The following is an 11,976-nucleotide window of genomic DNA, read 5'->3' as shown; positions in this document are numbered from 1 at the left end:
AAGAAATAATATATATATATATATATATATATATATATTAAAAAAAAAAAAACTAAAACGAGACTCAAATAAGAGAATTTAGTGTTAGCGGTAACCCGAGTTTAAAGTGAGAAAAGACTCAATAAACCATTATATATTAAATTATTTTTTATAAATGGGTCGTGTAAGCATGTTTTATATATAATATAGCTTGACCCTTTTAATAAACGTGTTATGTGGGTTGATTTTATGTTGATGGGTTGACTCGCGGTTGACTCGTTTATTAAATTGGTTATGGCAGGTTAACCTGCTCAACCTGCTAGCCTGCTATTTAATGGGGGTTCAACCCGTTTTACTTCGTGTGAGTTTCAAGCCGTGTCATCGGGTTGTTTCGGAAATGACAGCCCTACATTACAGGGTCCTTAGCTTTTAGGAAAATAGTGTCATTACACTTTAAAGATTGCACCTCTAAACCTGTTTCAACTTTCAAACACAAAGATAACCTTGAAAATTCAATGCGGAATCTTAGACATCAACGAAAAATCTTTTACGCACCAATGTGTAAGTGAACTGAACAACTAATATACAGTATTTTGATCCAGTCATCTACGTCACGCTACATGCGTATATACTAATACCGTTAACAAAATTGAAACCCAAAAAAATAGTCTCAAGTGTTTCAAACTATGGAGGTGAGAACAGTAGGTTGAAGAAGACGTACTCTTATTATGGGCGTTTAATTTGATTGGATCAAAAATGAAAATGAAATGAATGAATTTAGGGTCTCTAGTCTTCATTTGATCTTCCTATAAGACGATTTAAGCAGTTACGTATTAATAGTAAAAGTGCACCATGGTGCGTAAAATCTGCTTTGAAAATTTCCCGTAAAAATATCATTAGACCAACTAGACCACGATATTAATAACTTATGTTTGGTCATGGGAGTCCTTCTAATGATGACTCTTAAGTTGAGGACTAGTTGAGGATTTTTCGGTTTATGGTTTAAAAGACCAATTTTTTTTATCACATTTTGATATCTCATCCGTTCTGTTTTTAGGTTTATATGAGTAGATCATTTCTACAAATTTTCAGCCAAATTGATATTCGTTAAGATAACAAACTAGATCAAATTAATGGACGAACCAAATCTGTCAATTATGAACCGTTCAAGTTCATAATTGATAAATCACACTTATGAATGCCTGAACAATTTTCAATATAGTTGAAAATTTGGAGAAATGATCTACTCATAAATACATATAAACTGAACGGTTAAGATATGGATATAAGATCGAAATGTGGGATAATTAATAAATCACACTTATGAATGCCTTAACAATTTTCAATATAGCTGAAAATTTAGAGAAATGATATACTCATTGTTATGCGGAAGCGATACAAACCGAATATTGATTGGAACAAATAAAAGAAAAGGTAGAGAATAAATTTATAGTGGTTCACCCAATCAATGTGATTGAGTTACGTCCACTTTCAAAGCCGGCAATAAATTCCACAATATCAATTGGAGAGAATACAATAGAGTATGATAATAATACTCTCAACCCAAAACCCCAATGCTTACTGTTCCCTGTTGATAGAGAAAACAAACTGCTCTAGGTTAACTATTCCTCTCTCACCCCGTTTCAGAGGCAGCAATACACATATATATACCCTAGTAAACCTAAGCTACATATGTTTCCTAATTAACCTAGATCAATGCCCACGTGATCACCAATGGGCCTCCTAATTAGGTTTTGCCCATTTATCAATTAAAGGCCAATAATCAATAAATCTCCACCTTGGCATTAATTGATACAAATTCTCCAGAGTAGAACTCCAAAACCAATCGCCGCTCCGACATCCCCGTAGAGATTTTCAAATTCTGCAAATACCAATCAAGTTGCTTGAACTTGCTCAATGGATCGAACCGCCTTTGTCAACATATCAGCAGGATTATCTTCGGTCCCAATCTTCAGGAGTTGAACATCACCATCCTCCACCATTTGACAAATCTTGTGATATCTGACACGAATATGTTTAGTACGAGCATGAGTAACCTGGTTCTCTGTTAAATGAATAACACTTTGACTATCACAATGAATATCCACATAGACTTGAATAAGCCCCAAGTCCTCAAGCAAACCACGAAGCCAAACTGCTTCCTTTGCACCCTCTGTTACCGCCATATATTCAGCCTCTGTAGTCGACAAGGTAACTATATGCTCCAAATTCGACTTCCAACTAACCGGTCCACTAGCAAGAGTAAACATATAAGCTGTAGTAGACCGACTATTATCCAAATCACCTGCGTAATCAGAGTCCACATATCCAACAACCCACTGACTCGTTTTGTCCTGCTGAAACACTAATCCAACATCCATAGTACCAAAAATATACCGTAGAATCCACTTCACAGCTTGCCAATGGCCTTTACCCGGATTATGCATATATTTGCACACCATACTTAAGGCCTGTGAAATATCCGGTCTAATACACACCATACAATACATCAAGCGACCAACAGCACTAGCATTAGGAACTTTAGCCATATATTGCTTCTCATCATCTGTGCTAGGAGACATAGTAGCATTAAGCTTAAAGTGAGAGCCAAGAGGTGTACTTACAGGTTTAGTTTTATCATCCATGCCAAACCGATGTAGTACCTTCTTCAAATATTGCTTTTGTGACAAACAAATTCGGCCTCTTGATCTATTTCTCTCAATTTCCATGCCCAAAATCTTTTTAGCTTCTCCTAAGTCCTTCATCTCAAATTCACAACTCAATTGTGACTTCAATTTATCTATCTCCACCTTGCTCTTAGATGCAATCAACATATAAGAGAAAATAAATGAAGGTCCCATCATGTAGCTTGCGAAAATAAACACATGAATCATAAAGACTCCTAGTGTACTTCTGACCTGACATAAATTTATCAAACCGCCTATACCACTGCCTTGGAGACTGCTTCAAACCATATAATGATTCCTACAATTTACAAACCCAATTTTCCTTACCAGCAACTTGAAACCCTTCTAGCTGAGTCATGTAAATTTATTCTTTTAATTCTCCATGTAGAAAAGCAGTTTTCACATCAAGCTGTGCTAACTCAAGATCAAACTGAGCAACCAAGGCTAACAAAATACAAATAGAAGAATGCTTAACAACAGGAGAAAATACCTCATTGTAGTCAATTCTTTCTTTTTGTGCGTAGCCTTTAGCCACCAATCTAGCCTTGTACTGCGATCCTTCCTTTTTAGCAAACACTCATTTACAACCGATTGCTCTCTTCCCATGCGGTAACTGAACCACCTCCCATGTTTTATTCTTGTGAAGAGACTTCATCTCCTCACCCATAGCTTTTTCCCACTCTACACAATCTGCATGTACGACAGCTTCTTCATAAGTAGTAGGAATTTCTTCTACAGTAATAGGAAGTGCATAAGTCACCATATCATTAAGCCAAGCTGGCTTTTGAGCATTCCATTTTCCCTTCCTGGTTGCAATAAGTCCATCTTGATGTGTATGCTCTTGGGCTGGAGCCTCAATTGCAACACTCATGTCCTTATTATTTGCATCATCTGACTCAATTGTAGGACTCACTGAATCAATTGGAGTTTCAACAATTTTCCTATGTACCTCCACCTGCTGCAAATTCTTTGTGGTCATTCTCTGCTCTTGAGAATTTTTTTTGTTTGTTTTGATCAACCATAATACTTTCATCAAAAGTCACATCTTTGCTCACAACAACTTTCTTCACATCTAGACACCAAAGCCTGAATCACTTAACACCATCATTAAATCCCAAGAATATTGTTTTCTTGGCCCTTGGATCAAGCTTGCTTTCCCTGACATGAAAATAAGCAGGACAACCAAAAATATGAAGATAATTATAATCAGTAACAGGTTTACCAGACCATACCTCCATAGGAGTTTTACCCTCAATTGCAGCAAAAGGCAACCTATTAATGAGATGACCTGCATATGTGACTGCCTCTGCCCAAAACTCTTTGCCTAATCCAGCATTAGACAACATACATCTGACTTTCTCCAATAAAGTCCTATTCATGCGCTCTGCCACCCCATTTGTTGCGGTGTCCCTCTAACTATGAAGTGTCTCACAATGCCTCCATCTTGACATAATTTGAAGAACGGATTAGATTTATATTCACCACCATTATCTGACCTAAGCCTCTTAATCTTCCGACCGGTCTGAGTCTCAATCATCTTCTTCCACTTCACAAATATATCTAAGACTTCATCTCTATGCTTCATGGTGTACACCCATACTCTTCTAGAGAAGTCATCAACAAAAGAGACATAATAATGCATACCTCCCAAAGATGTAGTTTTGGTAGGTCCCCATACATCTGTGTGAACATAGTCTAGAGCTCCTTTAGCCTGATGAACTGCGGTGCCAAATTTAACTCTAGTCTGCTTTCCCAATACACAATGTTCACAAAATTTCAATTTGCACGACTTTGCACCCTTCAACAAGCCTTGCTTCACCAATCCCTGCATTGCTTTTTCACCAGCATGTCCAAGTCACATATGCCACAACCTGGTAGTGTCATCATCATCTGTAGTCTTAGAAACTGCTGTCTCACTTGTCACAGTACTCCTTTTTAGAAAATACAAGTTTCTTTCTCTAGTACCCTTCATCATCACAAGTGAACCGGAAACAACCTTAGCAACGCCATTCTTCAATGTAATTGTGTGCCCCTTTGATTCCAAAGTACCCAAAGAGATAAGATTCTTCTTCAAATTTGGAACATACCGAACATTAGTCAATTCTCTAACAACCCCATCATGCATCTTGAGACGAACTGTACCAATCCCTTTAGTTCTGCAAGGACTATCATCTCCCATAAGAACTACTCCACCATTCAGTTCCCTTAAAGTAGAGAATCATTCCTTGTTAGGACACATGTGGTGTGTACAACCCGAATCCATAATCCACTTATCAGAATAATCACAAGCAGACGAACTTGCTAAAGCCAAATCAATCTCATCTTCTTCAAAATCTTCAATGGTTGATGAACAACTCAATGCAAAACTGAAGTCATCATCATCATCTTCAAATTTTGCCACATTTACTTCAGAACCCATCTTGTCTTTATTCTTCAACTTGGGACAATCTTTCTTCCAATGCCCCTTTTGACGACAAAAGGCACACATCTTTTGCAGGATATTTACCTCTGGACTTGGAACGAGATTTACCTCTATTTCCACCAAATTTTCTATCATCAGGTCTTCCTCTTGCCACAAGTGGTTCACTTGACACCTTTTGCAACTGCTTCTCCTTCTTCCGACATTCATTATTAATCAATGAATTACACACATCATCAAATTTCACTTCATTCTTTCCATGCAACAAAGTTGTAATCAAATGCTCATACTCGTCAGGAAGAGAATTTAGCAAACACAAAGCTTTATCCTCATCATTAATTTGCACATCCAAATTAACCAAATTTGCAAGTATCTTATTGAAATCACTGATGTGTTCAGACATAGAAATACCTTGTCTGTAGTCAAATCGGAAAAGCCTCCTCTTCAGGTGAAACCGGTTTTCTGCACTCTTTATCATGCACTGATCTTCCAGTTTCTTCCACAACTCCTTTGCTGAAGTCTCCCTCATGATAAAGAACTTCACACATCTTTTGCAAGACATAATCTGATAGAACCACAAGCCCACTTATTAATCTGCTTCCACTGCGCCTCACTCATATCTGCTGGTTTGTCTTCAAGAGCTATATCTAATTCTTGTTGACACAAGACATCCATCATCTCACACTGCCACATGCCAAAATTATTTGTTCCATCGAACTTCTCAACTTCAAATTTGGCATTGCCAATTGATGGCTTAGCATGTGAAGAACCCGAACCTGAAGGCAACTTGATCCCTTTCTTTTTATCTTCGTCAACAACGCCGTTAACCATGATTTCCAATCAATAATCAACTCCCAGTTCAGAACAAGAGCTCTGATGCCAGTTTGTTATGTGGAAGCGATACAAACCGAATATTGATTGGAACAAATAAAAGAAAAGGTAGAGAATAAATTTATAGTGGTTCACCCAATCAATGTGATTGAGCTACGTCCACTTTCGAAACCAGCAATAAATTCCACTATATCAATTGGAGAGAATACAATAGAGTATGATAATAATACTCTCAACCCAAAACCCCAATGTTTACTGTTCCCTGTTGATAGAGAAAACAAACTGCTCTACGTTAACTATTCCTCTCTCACCCCGTTTCAGAGGCAGCAATACACATATATATACCCTAGTAAACCTAAGCTATATATGTTTCCTAATTAACCTAGATCAATGCCCACGTGATCACCAATAGGCCTCCTAATTGGGTTTTGCCCATTTATCAATTAAAGGCCAATAATCAATACTTCTAAATACATATAAGCTGAACGGTTAAGATGTGGATATAAAATCAAAATATAGGATAAACCGAAAAAATCTCGACTTAAAGATTTTCATTAAAAAGACTTTCGTTTGGTCATTTCTCCTAAATTTTGAAGGACCGTATGAAATATTGGCCAGAGAGTGCGTGTGCCGGGAGCACGCAGGCATGGGGCGTCTATGTGTCAGGCGCGAGGGGACAAATGCGGGTGGGATTGGATATGTGTTTTATTTGAAGCTTCTCTTTTTTTCTCTATGAAATCCAGCGAGGACCAACTTATCCTCTATCTTACCTCACACAATTAACATACTAGAAAACTCCAAATTCCAAATTCCAAATTCCAAATTCCACCAACTTTGATGGGAATATTACCTGCCAAAATAGACTTAGTCCAAAACAAGAATGCCCCTTTCACTAAGCAATCACCCCATTAATAACGTGTCTAATATGAATCTTGCATAATTAGGCTACCCTTGAACTGCACTGAAAGAGTTGAACTTGGAAGTTTCAAACTGAGGAAGAGAGGTAATCATACGAAGTCGATGGTCACGTATGTAGTTGAACTTGGAAATGAATAATGGCCAATGGGATCAAGGGGCTTTCTTTTTGACAAATACCAAATGTAGTAGAAATGGATTGGTTCATTGATTTGGGACTCTAGGAAGAGGAAAGTGGGAATAGAAGTGAATAACGTGAAGGCTACTACTTCTTCAAGGGGACGTTGTGGACAAATTGAGACCATGAGAGGCTTTTAGGGCTAGTTTGACCATAGACATTAACCTATAACTACTTTTTTTTCTTTTATTATTTTCATCACACTACACCAAAATATTCTCTACTCAACAATGTCACGTTATAATCCGAAACTACATAATTGTTATTTCAAAAAGTTAAGAATAAACTTAAATTTGAAATGAGGATTTTCTCTCTAAAATTGTCATGAGGTATTGTTTTTTTTTTTAGAGAATGTATCATGATGTGTTTGGGCAACTAATTCAAAGACTACTTATGATGGAATCGGTTGACAAATTATGGGAGAAAAAGTTCACACATTTGAAACAGAATATTCAGTTTTTGTGTTACCCCAATCTAAATCCAATAAGAGAGTTTCAAAGCTTATCTTCTCTCTCCAAATTCCTTTTTCTTTACCTCTAAATCCAAACCAACCTTGGTTTTTACACGCATTCACAAAGAGAGAGAGAGACACAGAGGATTGAGAAGCCATGGAAAGGCTTCTGTCCTCTTCAACCTCGACCCCTAAACTCCATCTTAAACCCTCTTCCTTTCACCACCGCCTCGCCCGTCTCGACTCCTCCAACCTCAATTTCCCATCTTCAAAGCTGCCCAGTTTGAGACGCGTCGCCTCTGTTTCCTGCAAACATCAAAACCCATCTCCATTTTCTTCTTCTTCGTCTTCGCCGGAGGGTTTGCCGTCTCTCTCTCTGAAGCGGGCCGGGTCGGGGCCAAATGGGTCGGAGCCAAAAACCCATCTTCTCAATCAGATCGCAGATGGAGCTTCTAAGCAACGCAAGGTATTCATCTCAATAACAAAAATGATAAAAAAAGATGTGATTTTGATTTTGGGTTTTTTTTGTTAATTTATTTTGGTGGTCTTCTGTAACTTTTATAATGTGTTCCTTGTGTTGCAATTGATGAATTGAAATTGTAAGCAATTGGGTTGATAATATGTTTGTGAAACTTTGGCAATTGAAGATCTAATATGTAGTGCTTCAACCTGTGTTTGTGTATATTAGCTTAGTTTTATGGCCATCGAAGATTATGCATTTTCTGTTCAAAATTCAAAAATTACATCTAAACATTTAAGATTTTGAAGACCTCTCCTGGAAGTGAATTGCAAATCACCATTACGGCTTCCAAAGGGAAGCTCTTTCAAATCTCTGTGCTCTTTTAGAACTTTAGCACAGTAATGGACAAGAGACACAGGGCTATAACTTGTTGCCGAGGGGAATGGACAGAAAGGAGAAAAACTTGGGGAAACCATTGATGTATGGCTTGTCGATCAGTGTAGGTGCTTCATTGGGTGCTTGCCTGAAACTAGTCTTTATAGTTATCAAGTTCAGATTAGGTTGGGATGTTGGATGTTATCTGTTAGGTAATATTAACCTAGTTCGATAGCTAGTTGAGGTTAATGTTAAGTGTGTAAATCAGAAATTTACCGGTGTCCTCACTTTACCTTAATGGCCAATACTGTCCTAACCCTTGTACCAATTGCAAGGGTTGCTGCATTAAGATTTTAAAGTAAGTGATTGCTAATCAGTGCAGCTCTGTTTATGTTTCAGATTTTGAACCATTTTCAGATTTGATACAAGGATTTTTCATACATTTTACTCAAAATTTGACAACATTGACAGTATTGGTAAGTATGGTCTTGAAATTAGGGATCTTTACAAGTCTGATATCTCCTTGCAGCAGTTCAAGTAGGTTCTCTCTTTTTAGCTGATTATCTACTTGCTGGCACCCTCAGGGCAAGTTTCAAACATTATCTGTAGAAGATGACTGGGGATCTTAACTGGGGATCACTATGATAGAATTAATGGGTAGGGCTAGGATCATATTGAATGAGTTTGACCAAAGACAAACTCTACACAAGTTTTGTTGTTGTCCAAATGATCATTTGTGTAATTACATCTCTCCCGGTGGAATTATTGTTTTCAACTACTTCTGCTACTACTATTTTGTTAACATTCAAAAGATAAAGGTACCTGCGAACCCCAATCTCTAGATTCACCTTTAACATTTGACCACTAGAGTCCTAGAATTTTTCTTTTTCCCTCCAGCTAATGCATTTCATTTACCAAACGTGGACAGGCAATCACCACTGGGGCATTTGTTGCACTTTCTGCTCTTATTTTGGTCTTAGTACAACCTGCCTTTGCACCAGCCGCTCTTGCTTCTTTTCAAACTGCAACAAAAACAGGTGGTCCAGCTGCTGTTGCAGTCGGGGGAAGACTCATCCAGACTGAATTACTCAGTAGTGCATGGACTGGTTTCTTTGCTGGTTGCTTGCACACATTATCAGGGCCTGACCACCTAGCTGCTTTGGCTCCACTCTCAATTGGGCGTACCCGTATTGAAAGTGCTCTTGTTGGAGCCCTCTGGGGATGTGGCCATGATGCTGGCCAGGTTATCTTTGGATTATTATTTCTGCTACTAAAGGACCGGCTCCATATTGAAATTATCCGTACTTGGGGCACAAGAGTTGTTGGGCTTACTCTATTAGTTATTGGTGCTATGGGCATTAAGGAAGCTTCAGAAGTCCCAAGTCCTTGTGTTGCCTTGGAGAATGGTGAGTGTGATGTTAGTGTATATGAATCTCTTGATAATCCAACTGTTGGGAAGAAGAAGATTGGTTTTGCCACTTTTGCCACCGGAATTGTGCATGGGTTGCAGCCAGATGCATTGATGATGGTGTTGCCTGCACTTGCTTTGCCATCTCGTGTTGCTGGTGCTGCATTTCTAGTTATGTTCTTAGTTGGGACCGTGGTTGCCATGGGAAGCTACACAGTTTTTCTAGGCTCATGTAGTCAGGCATTAAAGGACAGAGTGCCCAGAATAACAGAGAAACTGACATGGGCTTCTTCCCTGATTGCTATTGCTCTTGGATTTTCCATCATCATCAGCCAGTTCTTTGGGTACAGCCTGTATTAGTTTTTTTGACCCGGTTAAGATTCATATTTTGCAGGCTTCTCCCCGAGTGTTAGATAACGATCTTAGAAGGATTATTCGATTTATTTAGAGCGAAATTTCAACTACAAAGCACCTGTTCACAGTGAGGGTACCATCCTATTATGTTTTTAAAGCTTTCTTTGAATATAGAGACAACGACCCCTTCCTCGTTTGTAATTCTTTTATGGTAGAAATCAGATTGGTTTAAAGATTTGCATTACATCATTTGCTTTGTGTTACATGGTCAACTCAAACTGTTGTCGTTGTGTTCTATGTTGTTGCACTGGTTATTACAAGTCAGGGCCAGTAAAAATTTGCAGAATATTGTGCGACTGCTAATGCCTCACCATGCAATGATCCAGTGACCAAGTGTACTTTGAGCCTTGGAGGTGCATCTTCAACATAAACGTATGCAATTTTTAAGTGTAGTAGTATAGCAACTTTTTTCTCCATCTATTTTGATTTCGCAATCATCAATGCATTCTTGCACTACATTTTGGTCAATTTGATTTGATGCAGTGTTTCCTATGTTGAAATGAATATTTCTTTTGATTTTAATATAAAAAAAGAACTTTTTTGACCTCCTCGATCTAATCATAGTATGAAGAACAAAATCATGCGACAAAAATATTAACATGAATAACTACATTCAGAATACAAGCATATATATTACCATTAAGACGTATACTATTCAAGTCCAGATCTGAAGAACCCTTCTTGATTCTAAACTACCAGCAGCTACCTCCTTATGTTTCTTGTATCCTGTTATTTCTATACTATTTCCTCACACACCATTGCATCATGTTGGCAATGTATTTGGCTCATCATTACTGACATTTGCTTCACTCTCTTTCTTATTGTTGATGGCTTTGTCATTTGGAGACCTTATAACAACTTCAAGTGATTCTGCATATTTTTCCTCCTCGAAGCTTGTTGGCACAGATTGCGTCATCATCTTTATGTCTTTGCTTTTACCCCACAACACGGCATATAAACCACCCACGATTATTATTGATCCTAACACGCTACAATTTCCAAATTCAATAAACAAAAACATCAGATAAAAAATACTAATTATAAAGGAAGTTGAGATGTAATCCACATCGTTAAAGCCAAAGCAATTCATTTTAACAGGTATCGCGATCATTCTGCTTTTTGCGGAAAAAAAAATATATATTATGTTGTTTCATCAAACCCATTTAACAATTCACTCAATTATTGAAGTGGCTAATTTTGGAGAAACAATTGTTGAAGATACTCGAAAGACGAAAACACACACATATATCTTTTTGAAGCGAAAACCAATCATCTTTTGCTAGCGGAATAACAATGTCTTATGAGGTTTATGCTAGCCATGAATGTCTATACATGCATCTCTTTTGAAATTTTTTTAATTATGTAAAGTATAAATAAGAGTTGAGACTTGAGAGGAAGAATAAAGTCTTTTTCAGGAAGTTGCTTTACTCCAAGTTTTCTCTATAATATTTTAAGTGATAATATATAAAGAATCTATTAGAATTGTCAGAGCTTATAGGAAAAAAGCTAAGGTGTGTTAATACATAACATGTATCAACTTTGTAAAATGAGTACTCAAAATAGTAAAATTAGTCCTCAAAGTTTTCTCTATAATATTTTAGGATTAAATACTGGTCACTCCATTAACTTTCATGCACTCGACAGTTTACTCCATTATCTTTCAATTTCAATCGATCACTCCGTGAACTATCCAATGTCACACTATCAGGTCCATCCGTTAAGTGGACGTTCAATCGTGCCGTTAATTTGCTGACTGGACATATTTTTCAATGTCCACTCAGTTGGGTGAAGAGGGAATTCCATTTAACCACCCCCTGATTCAATGCCAACTTAAAAAATTATAAACCAACCATGAACTT

General features: G+C 37.5%; 2 protein-coding genes across 2 annotated transcripts in view; one reads left to right on the top strand and one right to left on the bottom strand.

The window, feature by feature from the left end:
• The first annotated feature begins 7,551 nt into the window (after positions 1 to 7,551).
• On the top strand, positions 7,552 to 10,401 carry LOC101293334 (urease accessory protein UreH-like). The gene is made up of 2 exons (XM_004287017.1): positions 7,552 to 7,926; positions 9,224 to 10,401. The coding sequence occupies exons 1-2, from the start codon at positions 7,618 to 7,620 to the stop codon at positions 10,061 to 10,063; spliced, it is 1,149 nt and encodes a 382-aa protein (XP_004287065.1). The 5' UTR covers positions 7,552 to 7,617; the 3' UTR covers positions 10,064 to 10,401.
• A 479-nt stretch (positions 10,402 to 10,880) lies between these two features.
• The window catches only part of LOC101300671 (auxin-induced protein 5NG4-like), a 5,466-nt gene continuing 4,370 nt past the window's right edge, over positions 10,881 to 11,976 (bottom strand). Inside the window, exon 7 of the mRNA XM_004288626.1 lies at positions 10,881 to 11,106. Within this exon, the coding sequence (XP_004288674.1) occupies positions 10,881 to 11,106 (226 nt within the window). The remainder of the gene's footprint in view (positions 11,107 to 11,976) is intronic.

The sequence above is a fragment of the Fragaria vesca genome, linkage group LG1 (genome assembly GCF_000184155.1).
Source record: "Fragaria vesca subsp. vesca linkage group LG1, FraVesHawaii_1.0, whole genome shotgun sequence".
Lineage (NCBI taxonomy): Eukaryota > Viridiplantae > Streptophyta > Magnoliopsida > Rosales > Rosaceae > Fragaria > Fragaria vesca.
The sequence above is the reverse complement of the archived record's forward strand: the minus strand, read 5'-3'. Positions and strand labels throughout refer to the sequence as shown.